The following is a 27,364-nucleotide window of genomic DNA, read 5'->3' as shown; positions in this document are numbered from 1 at the left end:
AAAAGTCTTGAAGAGTTCAACTTTTGATCAGTTTGTTTTCCCAAATTACTCTTACTGAACATGCTAATTTTCAGGCAAAGCTATGCTGTGTCAGCAAAACCAAATGACTTTCAGAGCCCTTAATAAGTACTGTTATGTCAGCACTGTTCAGTTAAATAAAAGAAAACCCCTCTTGGAATAAAATAAAAGGGTCAATTCTCACCCGATTTAATGATACCGGTTGGGCTGTTACTGTGGCCACTGGCCTGGATGGAGACTGAGCCATTACAGGTATACCGAGGTTCCTTGCTAATGATTGAGTGGTGGCAGATCTATTGATAGGCTGAGATATTCCAGTGCTTGCCTTGGCTACTTCCTGCAGTGAGGAACACGCAGAAAGAGGTCTCTGCAAGACCTGAGAGGTTCCTGAAACATTACTGACCCTTGGCTGAGGCTGAACAGCTAGAGTACTAGTTACGGGTCTTGTTGCAGAGGGAAACCCTGGAGAAACAGCCACAGCACCTGCCACAAAGAATTATGAAATAGATTAAACTCCACCACATTCAGACTATAAGGAGTTCAGTTTTACAAAGTCACCAGATTGAGTACATCAGAATACCTCTTTTTGGTGCACCATTCTGCATTCCAATCCGTGGTGAACTGGGATTGACTCTGTTCAATATATCTGTTTAAAAGCGAGAGTTGTTTAAGTCTGTTAATTAGTTCAACTAGAAAGTAAGGAGATGTAAAATATACTTGTGTGAACATATGGAAGAGAATGCAAACAAATCAAGCTACTCCTCACCATGAAGTTACAGCAATTCTAAAATAAGTGCCCAAATGTTTGGCAATCTTCACACAAGTAAAGCCGGTTGCTAAATTCCTTTCAAATATCCCCTAAGAATGAAGCAGGACAATCATAGCCATGTCCTCTTCAGTAAGCCTGTCAATTAAAGTATCTTTATCTTACAGTTTTTACCACACGCACATACAGCTATGCAGTTGGGTTTCCCAAAACATCTCCAACACTTGCTAAAAAAATTAAAACTTGTATGAGCAAGTCATTCATTAAAATGGGATCCTAGGAGCTTGGATTGAGCTAGTTGTGTAAGCCTTTATCTCAACTATCAAAATAAGGGTGCAACTGCACACTTAATTAAAAGTAAATTATGCTGAAGTCAGAAATATAGGCATGATCAGGTTCCAATCATCCACTGTGAGTTACAGAGAAAAGCAAAATCATTCTGGTAGTTGTTCAGAAATCACTTATTTTGGGACACTCGTCATTTATAAAAAGGTGCCAGAAAACCCTCAACTGGAACAGAAGCATTCAATATAAGACATATCACTAAGAGCAGTATTTTTCAAAAAATGTCACCTTACAGGTATTGGATGGTTTAGAGCTCAGGATCTCCCCGACAAATATGGGTTCATCGTCATCATCATCATCCACAACAATTGGTTTCACTTTCTGTTGCCATGGCTCAAGCTCTTCCTCTTCGCATTCCATAAACAGCTCTGCCATTGTGGCACTAGATAACAAATAATAGTTTTGTGTAAACCACTTAGAGGTTTTATGTAAACCACTTGGAGGTTCTAATGATTAAGAGGTATATAAACCATGTAAAATAAAACAAAACATATTAATAAACAAATACAAAAATAATTAAGAAGATTAATAACCACCAGATTAAGCGTATGTCTCTTGAGGGCAAGTGCAACTCCATCTAGAACAGGCAATCTGCCCAAATCCCAGAACCAGGAACTACCCACCCACAAGGCCTCTGTAATGTCAAAATCCCCCCCCCTCAGCTTATTGGCCCTCATCCAGCCAACCACTGAATCCAGGCACCAGTGCAGGGCTTGCATAGTCACACCCAACTCAGAGAAACAGAGATGGGCCTATTGATGCAAATTGATGGCACCACATTCTCTATCTCCTAATGATGCTCCAAACACATTCATATAGATGTTGAACAGCTCTGGGGTCAAAATTATACCTGTAACATCTCACAGAGCAACTGCCAAGGAGATGAAGTGCAGCAACCCAATGAAACTGTCCTATAGGTAGCAGTGGAACCAGTGCAACACCACTTCCAACCCAAAACTCAGTCTAAGATACCGTAGTCAATGGTATCAAAAGCTACCACAAGATTTGAACAGAAGCAAGAGGGTTGTACACTTCCCCAAAAAAGATTATTCATTAGGGCAACCAAGGCCAACACAGTCTTGAAACCAGGACTATTAAACTGCAATAGATGAAGGCAACAAGTTTCCTGCACCTGCTCAAGTACCTTCCCAAGAAAGAGTGCATTTGTGACAGGGTTGTGGTGATCATAAACCGCTGCATCCAGGGTATTCTGTTTCTTTCCAGAAGCAGCCTTGCTATCTCCTCATTTCACAAGTTATACATTGTCTCTGCCTCAGGTAAGAGCAGGTTTATCACAACAAATATTGGCCAGATCTCTACTGTAGAGCTTAAGGCTTAATAACTATATGTTGACAAGCCATACTTTGGAACATAGGAAGCTGCCTTATACACAATCAGATCACTGGTCCATCTAAATTCTGTACTGTCTACACTGCGTGGCAACAGCTTTCCAGGGTTTCAGACACAGGACTTCTCTAACTACTGATTCCAGGGATTGAAACAGCTGAACACAGACCTTACACACAACAAATGAGTGGTGGTCCCTTGAAAAACACTCAGGGGGGCAGGGCAGTTTGCATGCAGCAAAGAGAAGGATAAACAGAAAGGTAGTGAAATCTCTTTGTAGCAGAGGACCAGCAAATCTAAACAAGGCAGTCAGCTGAATTAAATTCTTCAACAGAAGTAAAATCAAAACATATTTAATAATTATTGTTACAAAAGTTGAGTGCCTCCCCCCCCCCTCTCTGCTGAGCAGTGGCAAGAGCCCATGGGGTTCTAGGAACTCACCCAGGATCCCACAGGTGGATCCCAGTCTCTCTTCCTCCTCCTCCTCCTCCTCCTTCCCAGAACCTCTTGCTACCAGATTCCCTTTTCCTTTTCCTCAAGTACAGAGTTACCATGGCAACCTTCCTTACCCCAGTCTCTGTTCGCATCTCAGGGCAGGGGGGAAGGACAATCATTTTGCATTGCCAATGACCCTCAATTGTTTCTTAATGGCCTTAGCTTGGCCAGGTTCCTCTGCAGTTTGTAGTTCTCCCTTCAAATCCCAAATAATACAAATCTTACCATTTATTAATTTCTAGGGTTTAGGGGGTGGGGTTCCACTCCCAAATCTATAACATTATTTTAGTAGCACCCAAGGCAGCCAATGGCAGGAATGATTTTAAATTACAATAAAACAATTTTAAATGAAGTAAAGTTTTTATCGAAGTCAACAGTTACTTAATGAAAGCTTGAGATAAATAAAGCTGAGAACATCTGAAAACATAAATACAGTCAGGAAAGAAGATTCCTAAATAAAACTGATCAATTTTGTGATTTTTTTGTTAAATCCATTACTCCAGCACGGTGGAAGCATCTTTTAAGGTAATAGCTGATGCGGTGAGATCAGTGCTTGGAAAACAACAGTAATCTAAAGAAAGCAAACAGCTGCCACCACCACCGCTGGCTCTGTTGGTCCACTGTAACAACATACCATCTTTCTTAGAACTCACAACACAGTGTAAAAATCTAAGAGTTATAGAACTCTTCTGCCTAGATTTTTTAAAATGAAATAACTGAAATAACTTTAGCTGAAATAACTGCACTAAGCTGCTCTCTACAACTTGCTAAAAATGGCAATGGAGGAATCCTTAACATTATGTTTAACATTGTGTGTAAGGTATTAGGATCTCAGGTTACGCAGGAACAAAGCAAAAGAGCTAAAAATATAAGAACCGATAGTTAGCTTTGTCTGTCCTTAAATATAATTTTTTTCATATAAGCAGCACAGTGCTGTATCTCCTTAAGTGCACTGTCTTACAAATGGGAGAATTCTAATTAGTGCTAGAAAGCTGCCTTCAAACTACCTTACTGTGAGCCTTTCTTTAAAAACAATCACACACACACACACACAAACTCTCTCTCTCTCTCTCTCTCGTTCAATATTCAGTCTGTTACAGTTACACAATAAAAGTAACCTAAGGCTGCAGTCCTGTTTACTAGGCCTCTCCAAATGCTTGTCTTTCAATGTTTTGGACTACATCTCCCATCAGTCCTTGCCAGTATGGCCAATGGTCAAGGATGATGTGAATTTTAGTCCAGCAGCATCTGTAGAGCCACATGTTTCCCTGTCCCAAATAAAACATTACTGACTGAAAGCAGCAAAGTGTGTTTTCAGATAGATAGTTATGCCTGAACTGGACCAATTTTAAATTAAACAGTTCTGTTTTAGCAATAAAACACTTGAATGTAACTTGAATGTCTTAAGACTGTAAGGTGTTTTGTTTGTATGTATGTGCTCAGTTTAACTTCAATTCCTTAGTTCTTGTGAGGGTGCCATCAGCAGACTCAATGTTTTGTTTGTATATCTTCAGATTTAAGATGAAAATGGATTTCATACACCTGGTAGTGTATGAGAAGAAACAGGCCCCTGCATTTTTTTTTCACACAAGGTTATTCTAAGATGATTTCTATAATAATCTTATGTTAATACCTCAGGATTTTTAAATATTGCCTTTTAAATATTGAATTTCCTTTTGTATTTATAAATAGTGTTGGTCTTTTGTTATGCAACTTTAAAGCTTTATTGTGTTCCAATGATTTTAATGTACACTGACTTGGTTGTGTTACGAGTTACCGGTTTATAAATATTCTTATAAATAAAGCTAATTTTTAGAAGATATTTGATTAAGCAACAAACAGAAGGAAGGATATGGGCATAATGCTTGTTCCACGTTTAATAAAGTCTAGTGTACAGGCCAAGGCAAGTAACAGGACCACTCCATTTCCTCTTGTCACACCCCACCTAGAGCAGTGTGTCCAGTTTTGAACATTAAAGGACACTGACAAGTTAGAATGTGTGCAGAGGAGGGTGGCCAACAAGCTCAAGCGTATGGAAACCAAGCCTTATGAGGAATTGTTGAGGGACTTGCATATGTTTAGCCTAGAGAAGACTGAGAGGTGGTATGATTGCCATCTTCAAATATCTAGAAGACTGTCACATGAAAGATGAAGCAAGTCTTGTTTTCAATTGCTACAGAGGGTAGAACACACACCAATGGATTCAAATTACAAGAAAGGAGATACAAAATAAACATTAGGAACTGCCTGAGCTGTTTGACAGCGGAACAGACTACCTTGGAAGATGGTGGGCTCTCCTTCATCGAAGGTTCTTAAAACAGGTGGATGACCATCTGCCAGAGATTCTTCAGATGTGATTCCTATTTTGCAGGGAGTTGGACAAGATGACACTGTGGGTCTCCTCCAACTGTACAAATATGAGATTCTACAAATCCTATTTATTGAACTGAGATGGCTACAAACTGTTGTCTATCCTGGGATCACCTTGAAGAAGTAGTGTTCCAAGTGTAGCAGCATCTGGGGAGAGCTGAAAGCTTGTTCCTGGCCTTTATTTTCTTCTCATGTGAACTCACCACCACCCCTTTCCTGGGAAAGTCTGCTATGAAAAACAACAAACACGTGTACAGTGGTACCTCTGGTTACGTACTTAATTCGTTCTGGAGGTCCGTTCTTAACCTGAAGCACCACTTTAGCTAATGGGGCCTCCTGCTGCCGCCGCCGCCACGCGATTTCAGTTCTCATCCTGAAGCAAAGTTCTTAACCCGAGGTACTATTTCTGGGTTAAACAGAGTCTGTAACCTGAAGCGTATGTAATCCGAGGTACCACTGTAACTAACCCACTTCCAACAGCACATTATTCAACAAGAGTAGACCTATCTTAACCCCTCACCCTTCCCCATCAAACTAAGGCTCCCTGCTGCTTTTGCTACACGGACTCAGCAAGCCTTTCTTCAAGTTCCTCCTGGGACAAGGTCTCCTAGAGCAGTGTTTCCCAACCTTGGGCCTCCAGCTGTTTTTGGACTACAACTCCCATCATCCCTAGCTAGCAAGACCAGTGGTCAGGGATGATGGGAATTGTAGTTCAAAAAACAGCTGGAGGCCCAAGGTTGGGAAACACTGTCCTAGAGCAGCCAGAACCGGTACATGGGCTGGCCCTGAGGAGAGAAAAGGCCCTGCGCGCAGAAAGCTAGCCGCTTAGCGCCCGCCGCTTCCTTCCAAGCACACCTGAAAGCCCTTTGTGTGAAAGCGGTGCAGCCCCGACACTGCTTGGGTCTGGGCCCGAGATGCTGCGCGGAGGGCCGCCGCCCCCCTTCCCCCGGGGCTCCAGCCATCTCCCCATCCCCCGAGAGGGAGCTTCCCGCCAAACCAGGCCCGGCCCTCGCCCGCCTCCCCTCGCCGGCCGCTGGACCCCGCCCCCCCTCGCCAGGCGAAACCCAGGCCAGGCCAGGCCAGGCCTCACAGCCGCCCCGCAGGCAGGCCCGCCGAGGAGGAGGCGGCGAGCTGGCCTGCCTAAGCCACGGGGTCACCGCCAGGCCGGGCTTCCCTCCCAGCCAAGATGGCGGCGGCGGCGGCGGTCTCGTAGGCAACAATCCCTCCTGAGGGACCACCGTGAGGGAGAGCAGGCCCGGGCCGGGCGGGCGAGGGAGGGAGGGAGGGAAGGGGCTTACCGTGCTGCGCCTGAGGGAGGAGGAGGCGCGCGGGCCGCCCGGGAGGGTGGAGGAAAGAGCGGAGCAGGCCGAGCCTGTGGAGGCGCCGCGGCGGCAGCAGCAGCGACGACGGAGGCAGCAGCAGCGCCGCCTCCAACTCCTCCTCCTGCTCCTTCGCGGCCTCCTGGCGGCGGGCGGGCGGGCGCGCGAGGGGCGTGGCGTGAGGCCGCCGGGCCGCCCTCCGCTCCCCTCAGGGCGGCCGCAGGCCCGGGCGAGGGCGGAGGCAGCTCCGGGTACCAGCCGCTGGGAGAGGCGAGGAGGGCGGCCCTCCCTTCTTTTCCCCCTCCGGAGGCCGAATAACGCGAGAGGAAGGCGCTGTCGACGCAGCGCGGAGGGCTTTAGGCGGCGGAACTGGCCGCCACAAGACGGGGGAGTGGGGCGCGTCAAGCGGTGCCGGATTTACGTATAAGCTAAACAAGCTATAGCTTCGGGTCCCACTCTCTTGGGGACCCCCAAAAAAATTTTAAGGGGAAAAAACTGGATGTACATTTCCAAAATATAAGATAAAAAAGAAATTTAAAAAAACCTACATGCAGCAACATGTTTATGTTGTGTAGGTTCCTATGATGTAAGTAATGGGCCCCGCCTGCTAGCCTGCTCCCTAAAATATCACTAGTTTGCTCATTTCTATATAAGGTATAGGGTGACTACATTCTGCATGGACTGGTTGCATGGCAACATGGACAAATGGCTTTAGATACCTATTAGGTCCATAATTTACCATATACCATATATTCAACACAAAAAACAGCAACAATTTGTTGTTGACAAAGGACAGCTGGACATATAAAGGGCACCATTACCTTCAGTAGCTTAGGGCCTCATCAAACCTAAATCCAGTCCTGGGGGTGTGTGATGATGGCGAGAGTGGATTTCATGCTCTTTATTCCGCTCATAGTGGTGAGGAGGAATTGAAGTTCCCCCAGAATATCTGCTTTATATACCTTCCAGTAGCACCTTAAAGACCAACTGAGTTAGTTCTAGGTATGAGCTTTCGTGTGCATGCACACTTCTTCAGATACACTGAAACAGAAGTCACCGGACCTTTCTATATAGTGAGAAGGTGGGGAGGGGTATTACTCAGAAGGGTGGTGGGAATGGGTGATTGGCAGATAGCTGCGATGAGCCTGTTGACGACTCTTAACGACTGCAATAGGTCTAACAGGAAAAAGCAAGGGGTGAGAAGGTGAAAAATGGCTTTGTCATGTATAATGAGATAAGAATCCAATGTCTTTGTTCAAACCAGGTCTCTCCATAGTTTTAAGTTTGGTGATAAGTTGCAATTCAGCAGCTTCTCTTTCCAGTCTATTTCTGAAATTCCTTTGTAATAGAACAGCTACTTTGAGATCTTGTATAGAATGTCCTGGGAGATTGAAGTGTTCTCCTACTGGTTTTTCTGTCTTGTGGTTCCTGATGTCGGATTTATGTCCGTTTATTCTTTGGCGTAAGGTCTGGCCTGTTTGTCCAATATAGAGAGCTGAAGGACACTGTTGGCATTTTATGGCATAAAATGCCAACAAATGCCATAAAATGCCAACAGTGTCCTTCAGCTCTCTATATTGGACAAACAGGCCAGACCTTACGCCAAAGAATAAACGGACATAAATCCGACATCAGGAACCACAAGACAGAAAAACCAGTAGGAGAACACTTCAATCTCCCAGGACATTCTATACAAGATCTCAAAGTAGCTGTTCTATTACAAAGGAATTTCAGAAATAGACTGGAAAGAGAAGCTGCTGAATTGCAACTTATCACCAAACTTAAAACTATGGAGAGACCTGGTTTGAACAAAGACATTGGATTCTTATCTCATTATACATGACAAAGCCATTTTTCACCTTCTCACCCCTTGCTTTTTCCTGTTAGACCTATTGCAGTCGTTAAGAGTCGTCAACAGGCTCATCGCAGCTATCTGCCAATCACCCATTCCCACCACCCTTCTGAGTAATACCCCTCCCCACCTTCTCACTATATAGAAAGGTCCGGTGACTTCTGTTTCAGTGTATCTGAAGAAGTGTGCATGCACACGAAAGCTCATACCTAGAACTAACTCAGTTGGTCTTTAAGGTGCTACTGGAAGGAATTTTTTTATTTTGTTTTGACCATGGCAGACCAACACGGCTACCTATCTGTAACTGCTTTATATACCGTACATTATTTACACAATGGGCCCCACATGATTGGCTAATTCCAGGATTCTCCTGTAGGCCAATCAGGTTGCGGATTCACTTCTACCTGGAGCTGGATTGGGTGGCTCCTGTGGATGAATCAGACTGCTGCATTCTGGATCCTGTTGTTCTAGGACAAATCAGAGTGCTGCCTTCTGGATCCTATTGTTCTAAGACCAGACTGCTGCATTCTGAATCCTATTGTTCTAGGACCAATCAGACTGCTGCATTTTGGATCCTATTCAACTCAGTACATAACAGCGGCCAACTTGGAGGGCTTTATAAAGGGGTGAGGCAAAAGTCATGGGGGACAAAGGCTATCGGGGACAAATAACTCGGACACATGGCTGCTTTTGAGTGTGTCTCTTGCTCATGGGCTTCCCATAATGGGCACCTGGTTGGTCCCTGTGGATGCCGGACTGAATGGCCCCTTTCGCCTGATCTGGCAGCCGTGCACTTCTCATGCTCTCTCAGAGGCACTGACTCTACCTGCCAGTCAAGCTGAACCTGTTGAATTGCCTGCCAGGCAACTGTCCAAAGCATAGGAGCCCTGCTGCCAGGAATGCCACATTCACTTGGGACTCTTCCTTTTGTGGCTGCTATCTTGTTCTACACACCCACCCAGGACACAACACTCCCTTCTGGCTTGGGGAAAGTGAAGAGAAAACAGATGAAGAGAAACCTCAATTCCCCCCGCCCCCGCCCCTTGTATAAAGCATCCCAAATGGCTAAATGGCTGCTTTTTTTGCCCTTAAACCTCTTGGGCTCACATTTGCAGCCTGATTCAGCTACAGGCCTCCACTCAGATTAACTCTCCTCTTAAAATCTGTATTATTTTAATTAAATAAACCAGCTAGTTGATGGAATTTACTCTGTTTCCTTCCCTTGCAACCTTTCTTTTTTGTGCAAAGGATTTTTCAACACTGCCTCAGGAAGCTGGTTCTGGACATTTGGGCAGATGGAGTGGAGATGTCAAACTTCTGCAACACATAGATACTTATCCAAGTTTGACAATGCTTTAAAATGTCATATTTATTCATATTTTTCGTGTGAAAGCTATTCGTATACTTTACTCGAATCCAGGATTACCCACCAGATCTGCCAATCCCCAAAATTAGTTTTTTCAGAAGACCATGTTCAAGTCAGTGGAAAAGAGCTCATCACTTTGACAATTGAAGACAGGCTAATATTTTATTTTTCAGCCAGCTGATAAGGCTAGAGAAATGGCAGGAAAGGGTGGCAGCATTATTTTTTCTGAGGCTGCTTTCCATTCAGAATTGTTACATCAGGGAACAACTGTAACTTATACTTTCAACAAGTCACATATTTTCTGGGACAAGGAGTGTCTGCATGGGAGAAAGAGAAAAAGCAGCACAGATTTTTCTGACATAAATTCTGTTTGTTAAGGCATTCCACTCTAAAGCTTTATAACTCTTAATTTGCTCTTTATTTCAAATGCGACTATTTCACAAGCTGCTATGGTTTTCTGTAACATGCCCCTCCTGGAAACTACAGCATATAAAAGGTTAGGGTGTCCATTGAGAAATAGCCTTTTCCCCTTTTATTTATTTTTAGCTTGCTAGCTTTGTAATGGACAATGATGCTTAGCTGATGAGTTTAGCTGAAGATACTTGCTTAATGGCTTCTGATCACTTGCTGTTTGTCAATGAATGCCAGTGACTGGTGACTGCTGACCTAGATGGGATGTACGGTAAATATAATAAAGCATTTTAATCACATATGGAGATAAGTTACAGATAGGTAGCCGTGTTGGTCTGCCATAGTCAAAACAAAATAAAAAAATTCATTCCAGTAGCACCTTAAAGACCAACTAAGTTAGTTCTTGGTATGAGCTTTTGTGTGCATGCACACTTCTTCAGATACACTGAAACAGAAGTCACCAGACCCTTCTATATAGTGAGAAGGTGGGGAGGGGTATTACCCAGAAGGGTGGTGGGATTGGGTGATTGGCAGATAGCTGTGATGAGCCTGTTGACGACTCTTAACGACTGCAATAGGTCTTACAGGAAAAAGCAAGGGGTGAGAAGGTGAAAAATGGCTTATTTTTCATTTTTCACCTTCTCACCCCTTGCTTTTTCCTGTAAGACCTATTGCAGTCGTTAAGAGTCGTCAACAGGCTCATCACAGCTATCTGCCAATCACCCAATCCCACCACCCTTCTGGGTAATACCCCTCCCCACCTTCTCACTATATAGAAGGGTCTGGTGACTTCTGTTTCAGTGTATCTGAAGAAGTGTGCATGCACACAAAAGCTCATACCAAGAACTAACTTAGTTGGTCTTTAAGGTGCTACTGGAAGGAATATGGAGATAAGCTGTGGATATTATTTGGAGCCACCATGCCTGCACTGCATTCTAACAAATTTCAGTCTCCCTGCACTCTTCTTGCCCCCACAAAATAATCTCAGTCCCAAAAGTTGATTTTTCAAAATTATTTTACTGAGGTTCATTAAAGATACATGTCAAGAAGTACAATTAACACAAAGAAAAAACAGTAAACTGAATAAAATGCAAACTATTAACTATTCAGGTGGCCAGCCCAGGGTGTAGCTATGCAGCAGTAAGGGGGGAAAAGGTCAATTGCACTGGAGAAATACCTTCAATCAGCAAAGTATGGTGTGTATGATCAATAAAGCATTAATCTCTCTCAATCAACACCCACTGCTCTAATTACCCAAATTTGACCATCAATAACGACTGGCACATTTATATTGCTTTGGTTGTTTTGTTTTGTTTTCTTCCTCATGAGATTTCACATAGGAAAAAGCAAGTATCATAAAAGAACTATTCAAAATAATGAAGAAAGCCTACTATTCTGTTGCTATGGAATGGTGAGAGGAGATGAGTGGCTGCCACAATGGATGCTTGTTCCTTCCAGTGTTGCTGAGCCATTATCGCTTCTTAGTATTCTGGGAAGCTGCAGGCTATAAAGCAAGCCAGATGATGACTAGGGCACAAGTGATACAAGTCTTGTTTTGACGTTGCCCAAACACCAGTTAGGGCACATAATTGTGCTTACCATGCTGCAGTACAGGTGGCAAAGATGACACATTTTGCAAACTGCACTGTATCCTCAAATGGGCAGCCAGCGGAACACTTTCAGTCAGTCCAGAGGTTGCCAACTCCCAGTATGGGGAAGAACCCGTGTTATCCTTAAGGACCCACTAGCTATACTTTTGGTGGATAAAGCCACTCTACCTTCAAGAGAACTTGACTCTGTGGTTGTTGCAGTTCCAAATGAAGTATTAAATGCCAAGCCATTCAATCAGGAAACAGTTTAAGAAATCACCAATTTCTTTGTATCAGGTAAAATGCTGTTCCTTCCATCTGTGCTAAAACTATTATTATTTATTATTATTTTTATCTCACCCTTCCTTCCAAAGGAAGCCCAGGACAGCAAATGCACAAATGATAAATAAATCTTAAAATATTCCCAATGCTAATTACACAGAAAGAAGTTGCTTACATGGACATTATGGGATGAAAGCGGGGAGTGCTTACAGCATCTACCAGTTTTTAATTTTGATGGACAGTTCAACTGCCTTGCTTTCATTTTCATTTATACAGACAAAATCATTTGCAAAGGACATAGCACTGATATTTAAGAGATCTGGTCCATTTGCAGTATATGTTCCATGGCTGACATCAACACTCAGCTAACAATGGCAACTAGTGACAGAAGCAAAGTTGAATAATGGGGCAATGTATAAATGCTTATATATAGGTGATTATGGGTCATTCCTTATATTTGAAGCTCCATAAAAAAGAATCTAACAAAGCCTGCTTTTCATTTGGAAGTGGAAAAGGCCAAGTTCTTTGGAAGAACTTAAATGGGCGAGAATCAGTTACTATACAATGAGAAATAGTGCAGTGTTATTTATTTCACTAAAGGTTAGTTTGTCATTTGTAACCTTTAATAAGTCCATGGATCCTACAGATTAGGGCTGCAAACCCTATACTCAGTTTCCTGGATACAAGCCTCACTGCACTCAATGAGACTTAACTTTTGAGTAGATATTTATAGTATTGTGCTGCACGACTACAGTTGTGTGCATACTTAGTTGGGAATACATCCCTCAGACGTTAGAATTGCTCAAGATTGGGTTGTGCATAGCTGTTTTTAATTTTTTGTTAATTATCTATAGATATTTGCTCATGCTGGTGGCCGAGACACTGTAGACATTTTGTCATCTCGCTTTTTGACGATGCAGTGACTTATTGATTGGTACCGTTGCCTCATCCATCACTGGCACACACTTGACTCAAAAGGTAGTGACACATTTGATTTCCTTCCACCCCCACGTTGCACAAAGGCTTAGAGCAGACTATTAAAAATAATGTACTGCCTGTATGTGAAGCAAATACTGTTGTCGTCGTTACTTAAACCTTTTTATGCACCAATCCTAAAAATGCTGACATGCCTATGTTGGTAAAATTGATGTGTCTGTACCAGAGCAAGTAGATGTAAGATGACATGGATGTGTTTTTTTCCTTTCTTTGTGTTATGCCCCACACTACCTCCTATGGCACATGTAAATCACCTCCAGTAACATGCAAGCTCTTGAATTTGTGCAAATACTCTTTACATTAATTTCTGTTTATCACATTTTTATCCCATACTTCTTTCAAGCTCAGAGCAATATATGTAGGAGGTTGTCTCATTTTATGTTCACAACAACCTCAGGGTCAGAGCTAAGGGTCTGAATATACACAATATGCTAGCTGCACTGTACATAAACAACCTTCAGTTATTTTGGTGGACCAGAAATAAAGACTTGAATGACTAAGATGAAATAAAGTAACTAACAAAATTAATACTTCTAAAACCACCTAATGATCTAACCCCCACTGCTGTCAATGCATGAAATCTTTTGCTATTGCATCCCTGACAGCTGACCATCCCCTCTCTGCAAATAAATCTTTACCTTTCTTCAAGGTAGGCTGCTCACTGTTGAACAACTCTTACAATCACACCATTCTTCCTGTTTTGTTTATCTCCTTTTTCCTGCATTTTAAGTCATTCATTCGGTTCCTACCAACTGGACCAATGGAAAACCTATTTGCTCCATCATTTATGTGAGAGCCCTTGAACTACAGGTATTTGAAGCCTCTTTTCCAGGCTCAACACACCCAACACCTTCAACCTTTCCTCATTGTGACTTAGTCTCCAAGTCCCCCTCACCATCTTTGTTGCTCTGCCATCACATTTGCTTTAATGTTGTATGCTTGTGCATTTTAAAGCCCTGCTATGTTAAAAGAAATTTGGAAGGATAAGATGCAAGTATCTTAAGTATTTTGTTGTACCTTTTAAAAAAACTAATTTAAAGTAACTCATCCTTGGTGATTCCTGTTTGAGTGAAAGCCAGCACAAAGAGTTGCCATCACACACACAGCCCACCCCCCTCAGGGCTGCTATGCCTTGGGGAGATTTGTGCAGACTATAAGAACCATGGCCAAACAGATGCACATGTATGCTGAGTACAGCACCCCCACCTCCAGTGATTCTTAGATAACTGTCATTCAAATACATTTTGCCTTGGATAATGGAGATAGAACATAGCCATTGTGGCTAATAGACACTGATAGCCTTATCCTCCATGAATTTGTCTAATCCTCTTTTAAAGCCATCCAATGGGATCACTACCTCTTGTGGGAACTAATTCTATAGTTTAAGTATGCACTGTGTGAAGAAGCACTTGTCTCTGTCCTAAATCTTCCTACCATGTATAATTCTATACACCTCTTATGTCTCCTCTTACTCGCCTTTCTTCTAAACTAAAAAGCCCCATATGTTGCAAGTTTGTCCTCCTGATAATTTTGGTTGCCCTTTTCTGAACCCTTTCCAGCTCACACAATATCCATTCTGAGGTGAAGTGACCAGAACTGTACATACTTTTATTTTCAGTTCCTTTCCTAATGATTCTTAATGTGGAGTCTGCCTTTTTTCAGCTGCTGTACAATGGATCAACATCTACATCTGAGGTATCTACTACAACCCCAGTGTTTTATTCCTGGGGAGGCACCACCAGTTCAGACCCTATGAGCATATATGTGAAACTAGGATTCTTTGCCCCAGGTCCAGCCCTTTACACTTGTTTGCATTGAGTTGCATTTGTCATTTTACTTCCTGTCCAGCCAGTTAGGAGAAATCTTTTTGGAGTTGCTTGCAATCCCTTTTCGTACTTTGTCAAAAGCTTTTTGTAAGTTTAAGGACACATAGTAAGCTATCAACATGCTTATTGACATTCCCAAAGGCATCTAAAGGGTTAGTGAAGAAGCTATGGTGGCTCAATAATTCTGTTTTTAATATTGCTTTCCAGCCTGTAACTGGGGAACTTTTGACCATTCAGATGTGGCTCAACAAGAACTTTCCTTCCCATGGTGCTGGGGCTAATGGGAGTTGTAGTTCTGCAACACCCAGAGGGCCAAACGATTCCTTTTTGAAAATTGATGCCACTTTATGGAGGCTGATCTTAAGGATAAGTTGCATGTTTTTGTTACAAAGCCAACAGGAGAAGTAGAAGCAACACAGCATCTGGTGGAGCCTCCAGGGCCTGGCTATTCTGAGGCAGCCACAAGGCTCGGGGTTGCTTTTCCTCGGCTGGCCCTCTAGAAAGAAGCGAAGCCTCCCCTTCCCGCCGAGAATCAAGACTGAGGCAGCCGGTTTGATCCGGAACTCTTGAGCCGGAGTGAAAACTCGGCGCCCCTCTTCGGTGCCTTTACGCGGGGCAAGTCCCGTTGCGCTCAGAGCCGCGCTTACTCCCAAGGAAGCCGGCTGGAGACCAGGTCCCTGAAGCGCGCCTGCGGGAGGAAGTAGCGCCGGGGCCGCCCGCCCGCCCACCTGGGCCTCCTGGCTCCTCGGCGCCCGCTTCTTGGCTCGCTGAGGGGAGAAGAGGCGGGCGGGACCTGGCAAGGAGACGAGGCCCACGGCCGGAGAAGAAGCGCCCGCTTTCTCCCTGCTCCAGGTCTTTACCTCACAGAGACTAAGTGAGGGCCGCTGGCCTTATTAAGGCGGCGGCGGCGGCGGCGGCGGCACCACTCGTCAGGCAGAGAAGGGTTAATCGCCTCCGCGCTCTTGGCGGCGCTGCTGCTGAGGTTGCTGCTGCCGCCGCCGCCAAGCGCGGAGGGATACAGAGCAGGAACCTTGAACGTGGCGGTGCTGAGGCCCCGAAGCCCAAAAATGTCTGCCTGAGGGGAGGCCCCGCAAGTTCCGTCGAGACGGGGCGGGGGAGCAAGAAAGGCAGACCGGCAGACCGGCGGGCGGGGGAAGGAAAGGGAGGCCGCGGGCGGCAGTCGACGGAGCGGCCGAGCGCGAAGAGGGCAGGAGGAAGAAAGAAAAGGACGGACGGGCTGAGGGAGAGGAGAGCGCGCGGCATTCTCGCCCCTCCGCTCCGTCTTCCTCCGCTGCTGCTGCTGCTGCTGCTGCTGCTCTCCTGACTGACTCCGGGGCGGTGGCGACGCTGCCGCCGCCGCCTGAGAAGGAGAAGAGCCACTTGGACCCGGGCAGCGGGGCCGGGAACCGGGTAAAGGCAGGCAGGCGTCGCGAAGGGAGGGAGCGGGAGAAGCGGGCAGGGGTGGGGACCGAGGGGAAGGGAAGCCGGTGGCGGCCGGAGGGGGCTCCCTCCCCGCTCGGAGGGAGGAGAAGCGGGGACGCGCACGGCCCGGGGCGCGCGCCTGGTGCTGAGAGGCTCCGGCGCCCTGTTTTGGGAGGCGGCGGGGGCCGCGGGCTGGGCGGGCAGGAGACCCCCGGCGGGGCTGCTGCTCTGGCCCCTCCGCGCCCCCGCCCCCAACTAGTGGCCCCCGTCCCTCCTGCCCACGCGCCGCGTTCTCCAGTTCTCTTTCCCGCGAGAACCCCCTGAAACTTCGGGTTCCTGGCGGCGCTGGGCTGGCGGAGAGGTGGGCGAGAGGCTTATTGTTCGCAGCCTCGTCGAGGGGCGGGAGTGGGGCGCCTGCCCGCCTTTCCATCGGCCCACCCGCTCCCTTCCCCGCTCGGCCTGCTCGGAGGACTTTGCCTCCGCTTCGGCGCTCTTGCTTCTTCCCCTTCTGGGCTGCTCCTGTTAGGCATCCCCTCTTGCCCGCTTTCCTAGCCCGGGCTTCCACTCAGAGACGCGCCTTTCTTCCCCAAGGCGAGGATTAAATTATGTGGATGCGAACATCTCTGGGATGGAGGAGGGAGGGAGGAAAGAAACTTCCACGGAGTTGGCTCTGCTGCTGCTGCTGCTGCTTTTGGGTGCCTTTGAGATGCGGGGGAAAGAAGAATGGTCTTTGGCTTTGCGAGGGGCTGCTCAAGGCTGAGGATGCCGTCCTCCTTGTTTTGGTTAACGCGCCTCTTCCTTTCCCTTTTGTTGCCGCTTAGGACCCTCCGTAAGTGGATGAAGATGAATCCTCAGCAGCAGCGGATGGCCGCTATAGGGACAGACAAGGAATTGAGCGACCTGCTGGACTTCAGCGCGGTAGGATATTCTTCGAAGTCTTCTTATGGCTTCTCCACGGTAAAGCGGACCGAGAAGTGGGGCAGCTGCGTGCAGGGCTTGGTTGCTTCTGGCTCAGCCAAAGGGGAAACTTGGATGTAATAAGTAGACTCCCGTATTGAAGGCTCTGGGTCAGTCATCTTAACTGGTTAAAATCCAGCTGACCCATAGATAGCCATTGGATAGCTTTTCTCGTTTGTTTTCCACAGATAGCTCAAAGGGTGTTGGTTTTTTTCTGTAAAAATGCAGTGTAGGTAATGGGGAGGGGGGACCCCAAGCAGCTTAATCCTAATCCTATTTGCTCAGAAGCGTGGGACCTGCCTTCATGTATCCATAATTAGGGTTGTAGTCTCAGTTCAATTCTGCGCATGTTTGCTCAGAAGTAAACCTCACTGAGTTGAATTGGACTTACTCCCGGGTAAGTCTGTGTAGGATTGCAGCCCTAGTATCTTTATTCCTGTTTTGCACTGTAATATTAGATTGGGAGCAAGTGATGATGTCCCACAATGTCTTACATTATTATTTTTTAAAGCAAGTGTATTTTGTGAAAGTAAAATACAGAATACTTACTTGGCTTTGTTAGGTTATCCTGCACTTGTAGTATTTTGACCAATAGGCCTATTATATTGAGTAATAAACTGACCTTAAAAATTGTACCACTAATTCTGTGTTATGAAACATTTTTAAGCACAGTTAATGCTATTAATTTTTCTATGAATGTATTCCCAGCCTTTTTACATTCCAAATATACATAACTCAATTAGTTTTCATTCCATTCTGACTGAAATGCATCCACTTGTTTTGCAGATGTTTTCTCCACCTCTTAATAGTGGGAAAACTAGACCAACAACACTAGGAAGCAGCCAGTTCAGTGGATCAGGTAAGAGGCAGCTGAAAAACATAAAAGTTCAAGAGCAATGCTGTTGTATTATGTTATATATAGAATCTTAGTTTGTATACGACAAACTTTTGTGGATGAAATATATAGTTTTCAAGGAGTTAAAACAAATGCAGTGTAAACACTTTAAAAATGAATTAGTTTTCTGCTGGAATCTCTAGTTTGTTGATGCTGTGGAATGAGTTTAAAGGTTAATTCAATTGAGAATATTGGGTTTGCAGGAAGACAGGTATTTGTGAAAATGTGGATATTCAGTTTTTTGTCAGTAATTTGGGATTATATTTCTTTTGAATTTTAAAAAACTTTTAGTAACTTAAGTAACACTAACATAAATTCCAAATATTGAAGTTGAAAGCCTTTTGTGTAATTTATACAAAATTAAGGCATAAAGCAAGACTAGAATAAAGTACAGATAAATAGGGAAAACAGTGCTTTGTTTCTAGAGTTCACCTGGTCAAATTAAGTAGGAAAAGAGAGGCAAATGTATAATGTATATTGACCAGATTGAACAGATGTGTATTTATATGTGCATAAACCATTTAAATTGGGAGATGAAGTATTTGCTGAGGAAATAAAATTTGAAATTGAGTTGTATTGAAGATGATGCTTTTCTTTAAAAATGCTGTAAATTGTAATGGCAGCAGTGCAGAGCTGTTATTCTGTGTTCAGTGCTCCTAGAACCTTGTGCCTAAAACATGTTTTCTGGCATTCTTCTCTCTCCTGCATATGTTACGTATATTTTCATATCCTACTTTAAATTCACAGTAGGCATAATTGAGCTGCAGATCTAAAATAGATGACTATTTTAGTTTGACCAGGGTAGAATGATATGAGATTGCATTATTGGAAAGCATTTTCAGAGAATTGTGTTGATCTGTTGTACTTGTTGTCTTTTATAGATAAGGAAAATAAAACATATTATCAAATGCTACATTATTAGTTTTGGAAGCACTGTTGCATTTTTATTTGTGTTGACTTCTAATTGTCAGGGGTAATCTAGTAAGTATTTCCATAATCTAACTGGGAATCTGAGTCTTGTCCTTCCTCACAAATCTTTGGTATTCTATCTAAACTTGAATTACCCAAGGAGATTAACTTCTGAATGGATAAAAAGCAAGCAGGTCTGTCTACTAGTTTTGAGTCTTTTAATATTGTTGCAGCAAAGTCTGAATTAAACTCTCAACAAGTATTGTTGAATGAAAATTAATATTTAGATTGCTGTTGGATAATTTTAAAAAGGTTTTGATATATTTCATAATAGACCCAGTGTAGACATAATGCTTCCTGGTGTATAATCATAGTGAAGTGATTTGGAGTGCCTTGTGTGCTTGCAGTTTTCTTTGTCATGTGGACATTTCTTCCCCTACTTCATTTAAGAAATAAATATTAATAGCGTTGTATCTACATCAGTGATATTGTTAATCATAGTTAAGCCAAACATAACTTTCAAACTTGTAACTATGGTTATTGGACTGCTGTTGGATAAAGAAACATAACTGTGTTTTAATTTTCCTGTACAGCTTGATGTGGAGTTGCAAGTATATGCCATTTTTCTTTGGGAAATGAATATGGCTGCAAACAGGAAGCTTCCCTAGGCTTTCTAATTTCCTAGAAAATAGCAGCTGCAAGCAGCTGCAATTGTACCATAGTATACACAGTTTTCTGAAGCAGAGTTATGGAAGCAGAGAATGACAATCTGTTTTCAGCATATAAATGTGAGAGGCTTATTTTATTGAAATATATACCATATTCATGATATAACCTTAAACATATATTTTGAGAGGTTTGTCTATAATTTCAAAATGTCTAGATTTCATGTTCACAAGTAACCCTCATGTCTGTGTCCTTCCTGTTAAATATTAATGTAAATCTTCTGGATCTCAGTAGTGATTTTGTGCTTTGTGCTCAATTTGTTAACATTGACATTCATATTAATGAATTTGTTTAATCCACTTTCAATGCCACCCAAATTGGAAGGCATGGCTACCTCTTGTGGGAGCAATTCCATAGTATAACTCTATGCTGTGTGAAGTATTTTTTTTGTCTCTCCTGAATCCTCCAACATTCAACTTCATTGGATGGTTGCAGCTTCTAGTATTATGAGAGAGGGAGAAAAACTTCCAATCTGCTTTCACTACATCATACATAAACTCTATCATGCCCCCTTAATCCTCCCCCCACCACAAAACTAAAAAGCCCCAGGTGGTGTAACTTTTTGTCATGGAGTTGTTCCAGCCCCTTTATTATTTTGGTTGCCTTTTTCTGAAAAAAATCCTGCTCTAAAATAACCTTTTTTTTTTTTAGGTGAGGCAACCATAACACAGATCACATAATACTAATTCTGTTATGACTATGCTGGCTGGCTGTAGATTTCCAAGCCCAATTCAAAGTGCTGGTTTTAACCCATAAAACTCTTTATGGCTCAGGATCCAAATATATTCTGGAATGCCTCGCCTCTCTTCTGTTGGTTCTATAAAATGCCATTCTGTCTTTCCATGTGTCTTCACCAGTCTGGATGATTTGTACTGAGGTCTAAGGATCTACTGTCTGCTTGTGTGAAGCTTGCCATTTGCTTCACAGACAGTAGCTTGTATTTGATGACTGGGCTTCTTAGCTTGAATACTCAGACAGTCTTACCTGGTTAATGGGATCAATTCCAGTTTGTTTTGGAAGTACTTAGTCCCTACCTTGCTTTCAGTCTGTGTGCAGCAGGAGTGAAGATACTTTTTCAGTCCCTGGGGGCTGCTGTTCTCTTGTGGCAGCTTTTGGCGGCCACTTGTCCCCCTTAAGGGATCAGAGGCAAAAGTGGGTGGAGAAGTGGGTACAACTCTTAAGTAGGCTGCATTGCAGCCATGCAAATGTCAAAAGCCTCTAAACACCTGTAGGCATTACCACAGGTCAAAGGCACATTCCAGCCAGGACAACGAATTTGAAGAGGATGCAGGGCTGATGAGGGGTATGGCCTTGGGGCCAGAGCACAGTATTTGGACCCTGCGTCTGAGAATTTCCTCCCTGGCATAGACACTGCCTCGATCTATAGATGATTCATCCCCAGTTGTACTTCGGGGCTTGTTACTGTTACCATGATGTGATAATGATACACTTACTGGGATTTCATGAATATTTGCAGCACATTCCCTTCGCAGGGAATCAGCAGTTGGATGTTGGCTTCCTGGGGCCTTCCTGGGTTTCTGTAGGTGTGGGTTTTCTTCAAGGGGAAGGGTTTCTTACAGAGATATGGAAGGAAATGCCATCAGTATGCTCATGGCATGCAGTTGTGTCTCAGATGGCAAGTTTCTTACTTTATGGCAGATGCCACATGAATGGTTCTTATAAAAATATTGTTGCTTGTGTTTTGCTTCCTGATGTTTAATCACTGCTAAATTGTTTTAGGTCTTGTTAGCCCTCTTGAGCTTCTCTGAGGAAATGCAGGCTATAAGGATATATATTACATATATGTGTGCGCACACTCACACACACAAACTGAATCCGCATAAGGGTGGCTGATGTGGTCTAAACTAAAGTAGTGAAATTACATCAATGATGGCATTAGCCTCTCCTGCTTGTTTGTTTGTTTGTTAGATGTAAGGCGTGTCTGGAGTCACACTCATTTTGGAACAGCAGGCAATGGCAGTGTATAGAAACACACTTTAATGAATGAAATCTGGGAAGAAGGCTGTAACATTCTTTCTTGGGGGCGGGGTCAAGCTAGTGGCAACTGTTCATGACATCATAGCATTGAGGCTTGACTGTTGCAGTTGGCTTGATGGAGTGGCACTTTATACACTGTTTGGGAGCTGTATTTGATACAGACCAGAGTATAATTGCTTTCTGCAGTATCAGTTGATGTCAGTAATGTGGATTTTTTTGGGGGGGGGGCGTTGTTCTGCCCAGAATGAATGCAGACCTGATTTAGTGTATTTCCCCCCCAAATATCTATTTTCAATTTGATTCTAAATATCTGGAAACATTTTCTAGTAGCCAAAAGTAATTGAGATACTTGTTTAGAAAATAGATAGATAGATAGTGCACTTAGTGGTTTAAGCGTTGTATTCAAAGCTCTGCTTAGAAATTGTTTCTGTTGGGGTGTTTAGAAATATTTCAAAATGGCAATTAGAGTATTAGAGTTTAAGAAAAATGTGAAGATGTTAAGAACCCTTAAGTTGCTGACTTAAATCATACCTGAACAGCTAAAGACGTAATATAATATTCCTGGAAATTTTGTTTTTTTTAAAAAATATTTTATTTGGGTTTTTCAAACTTAAATGCAAAAATAAAAAACAGTATAACATATATCATAACATCTTTTCATAACATCTTTGGACTTCCTCCCGCCTCCCGCTCCCATTTGCATCATTGCCAATTCTTGCCAGCAATTTATCATCTTGTTTACACTCTTATGTCAAATTCATTTAAGTATAATCTATAAATTCTCCAAAAGGTTTATAATTTTTCCTCAAATTTACTTATCATCTTAATTCTCACTAATTTAGTGGTGCACAATTATTTATGATCTAGCATCCTTTCTTAGCATTCAACCAAATTACAGTATTTTTTTAAATAAATCTTGAATTTCTTCCAGTCTTCTTCGACTCTCTCCTCTCCCAGGTCTCGGATTCTGCCAGTCATCTCGGCTAGTTCCATATAGTCCATCAGTTGCATCTGCCACTCTTCCAGTGTGGGTAGTTCTTGAGTCTTCCAATTTTTAGCGATGAGTATCCTTGCTGCCGTTGTTGCATACATGAAAAATGTTCGGTCTTCTTTAACACCTTCTGGCCGACAATGCCCAGAAGGAAGGCCTCTGGTTTCTTGGTGAAGGTATACTTAAATACCTTTTTCAGCTCATTATATATCATTTCCCAGAAGGCCTTCACCCTAGGGCAAGTCCACCAGAGGTGAAAGAATGTTCCCTCATTTTCTTTACATTTCCAACATTTATTATCAGACAAATGGTATATCTTAGCAAGTTTAACTGGGGTCATGTACCATCTATATATCATTTTCATTACATTTTCCTTCAAAGCATTACATGCAGTGAAGTTCATCCCAGTGGTCCACAACCTTTCCCAGTCCTCAAACATAATATTATACCCAATGTCCTGTGCCCACTTTATCATAGCTGATTTAACCATTTCGTCTTGTGTATTCCATTTTAACAGCAAGTTATACATTCTTGAAAGTACCTTAATCTTTGGTTCTAACAGTTCTGTTTCCAATTTCGATTTCTCCACCTGGAACCCTAACTTTTTATCATTTTTAAAGACTTCTTTAATCTGAGCGTAGTGTAACCAGTCTCACACTTTATCCTTTAATTTATCCAAACTCTGCAATTTCCAATTGTCTCCATCTTTTTCTAGTATTTCCCAATATTTTGGCCATTTGGCCTCCATATTGGGTCTTTTTCGAGCCTTAGCTTCCAGAGGTGAAAGCCACCTTGGAGTTTTATTTTCCAATAAGTCTTTGTATTTTGTCCAGACATTAAATACTGCTTTCCTGACAATATGGTTCTTAAAGGCCTTATTGATCTTAACCTTGTCATACCATAAGTATGCATGCCAACCAAAAGCGTTGTTAAAACCTTCCAGATCCAGTACGTCAGTGTCCTCGAGAAGTAGCCAGTCTTTTAGCCAGCAGAAAGCTGCGGCTTCATAGTACAGCTTTAAGTCTGGCAGGGCAAAGCCCCCTCTTTCTTTCGCATCAGTTAATATCTTAAACTTAATTCTGGGCTTTTTGCCCTGCCAGACAAATTTAGAGATGTCTCTCTGCCACTTCCGGAAGCACTCCGTCTTGTCCACAATCTGTAGTGTTTGAAACAAAAACAACATTTTTGGCAATACATTCATCTTAATAGCAGCAATTCGGCCTAACAAAGAAAGCTTCAATTTTGTCCAACTGTCTAAGTCTCTCTTAATTTCAGACCAACATTTTTCATAATTATCCTTAAATAGACTCAGATTTTTTGCTGTTATGTTTAGCCCTAGGTACTTTACTTTTTTTACCATAGTTAATTCTGTTTCTCTCTGAAACCGTTCTGACTCTATGTCTGTCAAATTTTTTCCCAGCACCTTAGTTTTCTGTTTATTTAGTTTAAATCCCGCCACCCGACCAAAGTCTTGAATCAATTGCAATAATCTTTTCGTACTAGGTTCTGGCTCCTGCAGAGTCAAAACTAGGTCATCTGCAAAAGCTTTAAGTTTATATTGTTTCGCTCCGACCTGAATCCCTTGCACCAACCGGTCCCCTCTGATCATATTCAAGAGCACCTCCAGAACCGAAATAAATAACAGAGGGGAAATCGGGCAGCCTTGTCGTGTTCCTTTTTCAATTTTAAACTCTTCTGTAACCACATTGTTAACTATCAGTTTTGCCTTTTGTTCTGAATATATTGCATCAATTCCATTCTCAAAACCCCGTCCCACTCCCATTTCTTTTAAATTTCCCTTCATAAATTTCCAAGAGATATTATCAAAGGCCTTCTCCGCATCTATAAAAATTAACACTGCTTTTGTATTTATGTCTGTTTGCAAAAGTTCTAAAATGTCAATAATGTTCCTTGTGTTAGCAAACATGTGTCTACCTGGGAGAAAGCCTGCCTGATCTTTATGAATTACTTCATTTAAAACTCTTTTAAGTCTACTTGCCAAAACGTCAGCAAATATTTTGTAATCCACATTTAGAAGGGAGATGGGACGATAGTTTTTGAGTTGTGTCTTTTCAGTTTCAGATTTTGGTATCAATGTGATAAAAGCTTCCTTCCACGATTCCGGCGCCCTCTTTCCCTCCATAATTTCGTTGCTGACCTCCATCAATGGTTGAATCAAATAGTCTTTTAATGTCTTATAATACTTGGAGGTCAGGCCGTCTGGCCCTGGAGATTTGCCCAATTGCATGTTCTGAATGGCTTGTTCAATCTCTTGTCGTGTTATTTTATTGTTCAGGATTAATCTGTTTTCTTGTGACAATTTTGTTAGTCCATTTTTTTCCAAAAATTGTTTAATCTCAACCTCACCTTGCGGCCCTTGAGTATATAATTTTTAAAAATATCTCTGGAAACACTTTCTAATCTCCGCGGGGTTCTGAATGTTTCTTCCTTCAATTTCTAAGTTTGTAACTGTGTTTAATTTTTGTCTCTTCTTCAACTGCCACGCTAGCAGTTTCCCACATTTGTTTGCCGATTCAAAAGTTTTTTGTTTCATTAGTTTGATCTTCCACTCTATTTCCCGGTTTAACAGTTTAGAATATTGTGCTTGATGAAGTTTAATTTCTCTCAGAATCGGCTGTGATTTCGGGTTGGATCTTAGCTTCTTCTCTAATTCTTTAATTTTCTCCAAAATCTTATCTTTCCTCTCATTTTGTATCCTTTTCTTTACAGTATTCTGTTGTATCAAGAACCCCCTCATCACCGCCTTACTTGCGTCCCAGATAATTCTTTTTTCCACCGTAGTGTTCATGTTTATCTCAAAATAGTCCTTCAGAGCTTTTTGGGCCTTCTTGGTAATCTCCTGATCTCTAAACAAATTGTCATTCATCTTCCATCTAAAGGAACCGGTTGGCAGTAATGTCATGTCCATCTTCAGTGCATTATGGTCGGAGCAGGTCTTTGGGCAGATTTCCACTTTTCTGACCTTGGGTGCCAGACCTCTAGTTATCCATATTTGGTCGATTCTTGTCCAAGTCAGCTGGGCCTCAGAGAAAAATGTTCCTTCTCTTCCTAAGGGGTTCTTTATTCTCCAGATGTCAATCCAGTCCATATTGTCTGTCATTTCAAAAAAAGACTTTGGTAGCCTGCCATCTTTCGTAACGTTTTGGCTTTGTGACTTATCCATATTAGTTGATACGACCCCGTTCATATATCCCATCATGATGATGTTGTTATATTCCAGATAGTCCAGCATAGTCTCATGCAACTTCTTATAAAATTCCGATTTCCCTTCGTTTGGTGCATAAATTCCTAATATCAAAATCTTCTCTCCTTGATGTTGTATCTCGATTGCTAAGATTCTTCCATGTTCATCTTTGAATAAAAATTTAGGTGACAGGCTCTCTTTTGCATATATCACCACGCCTCTCTTCTTTACTCTGTCCGAAGATATAAATTCCTGACCCAGTCTTTTGTTTATTAGCACTTTTCTGTGGAGCCTAGTCACATGTGTTTCTTGTAAGCAAATAATGTCCAATTGTTCTTTTTTTAATATATGAAAAATTTTCCTCCTTTTTTCCGGAATGTTGCAGCCATTTATATTCCAACTCAAAAGTTGCAGAGACACCCTGAACAAATCTGATTAGTTTCCTGGGGGTGGTACCTTGTTCGCTGGATCTTCAAAGTCCAAGGGTGCAGGTTCCCCTGGTGCTCCAGGCTCAGAAGGTAGTTCAATTCCTTTTTGTAGGTCCTCTCCGTATGTAGTCAGAAATTTATCTCTGTCTTCCAATGTTCTAATTTTAACCTTCTTCCCTCTAAAGGTGAAAGATAATCCTTGGGGAAATTCCCACCTGAAGATGATTGAATTGCTCCTCAACAGTCTAACCAATTCCAGATATTCAGATCTAAGATCAAGCAGCTGTTTAGGAATATCCTTGTAAAGTTCAATTCTTTTATCCAAAATGTCCAGTGACTTTCTGTAGTGTAGGCCTAGAATCTTGTCCCTTTCCTCCTTTGATCTCAATATTATCAGACAGTCTCTGGGCTTCTCTTTCTTTATAAGTCTTCCAAGCCTAAAAGCTGATACAATTTTAAAGTCTTTTTCCTCTAGTTTCCAAAACTTGGAAAATTCTTTAGTCAGAAACTCAGCCAAGTTGCCTTCTTCCACTTCTGGTATAGACCTTATCCTTAAGTTGCTCTCCCTGTTTCGCAATTCCAACATAGAAAGATAGGTCTGGTGTTCCCCTACTTGTTTATTGAGTGGTCTTACCTCTTGTTCTAACTTTCCAAGTCTTTGGCTGGTATCCTCAGCCAATTTCCGATTTTCACCTGTAGCCTCTGTCAATTCACCTATTGCCTGTACATTCTGTGCCACTTGTCCAGTTAATCTATTTAAGCATTCTGTGTTTTGATCAATTTTAGCAGTTTGCTCATCAGCTTTTCTGTCCAATGATTCCACTTTTTTATCCAATGATTCCAATTTTTCA

The 27,364-nt window shown here is 42.6% G+C and overlaps 2 protein-coding genes across 17 annotated transcripts in view; one reads left to right on the top strand and one right to left on the bottom strand.

Moving 5' to 3' along the window:
* Window positions 1–6,744, bottom strand: part of ZNF280D (zinc finger protein 280D) — a 32,032-nt gene extending 25,288 nt beyond the window's left edge. The window contains exons 1-5 of one of the 4 annotated variants that reach the window (XM_081838672.1): window positions 6,640–6,727; window positions 5,248–5,331; window positions 1,363–1,511; window positions 599–664; window positions 203–501 (exon numbers count right to left, since the gene is read on the bottom strand). In XM_081838672.1, coding sequence (XP_081694798.1) covers window positions 203–501; window positions 599–664; window positions 1,363–1,504 — 507 coding nt within the window. In that variant the 5' untranslated portion in view covers window positions 1,505–1,511; window positions 5,248–5,331; window positions 6,640–6,727. Of the gene's footprint in view, window positions 1–202; window positions 502–598; window positions 665–1,362; window positions 1,512–5,247; window positions 5,418–6,639 lie in introns of those variants that run through there. The other 3 variants (XM_081838671.1, XM_081838674.1, XM_081838673.1) reach the window with 3 other exon arrangements.
* Window positions 6,745–15,265: 8,521 nt separating this feature from the next.
* The window catches only part of TCF12 (transcription factor 12), a 166,581-nt gene continuing 154,482 nt past the window's right edge, over window positions 15,266–27,364 (top strand). For 2 of the 13 annotated variants that reach the window (XM_081838910.1, XM_081838908.1), the window contains exons 1-3: window positions 15,905–16,392; window positions 17,226–17,322; window positions 18,148–18,220. In XM_081838910.1, coding sequence (XP_081695036.1) covers window positions 17,242–17,322; window positions 18,148–18,220 — 154 coding nt within the window. In that variant the 5' untranslated portion in view covers window positions 15,905–16,392; window positions 17,226–17,241. Of the gene's footprint in view, window positions 15,835–15,901; window positions 16,393–17,225; window positions 17,362–18,147; window positions 18,221–27,364 lie in introns of those variants that run through there. The other 11 variants (XM_081838906.1, XM_081838897.1, XM_081838912.1 and 8 more) reach the window with 9 other exon arrangements.

The sequence above is a fragment of the Podarcis erhardii genome (genome assembly GCF_964252035.2).
Source record: "Podarcis erhardii genome assembly, chromosome: 14".
Lineage (NCBI taxonomy): Eukaryota > Metazoa > Chordata > Lepidosauria > Squamata > Lacertidae > Podarcis > Podarcis erhardii.
The sequence above is the reverse complement of the archived record's forward strand: the minus strand, read 5'-3'. Positions and strand labels throughout refer to the sequence as shown.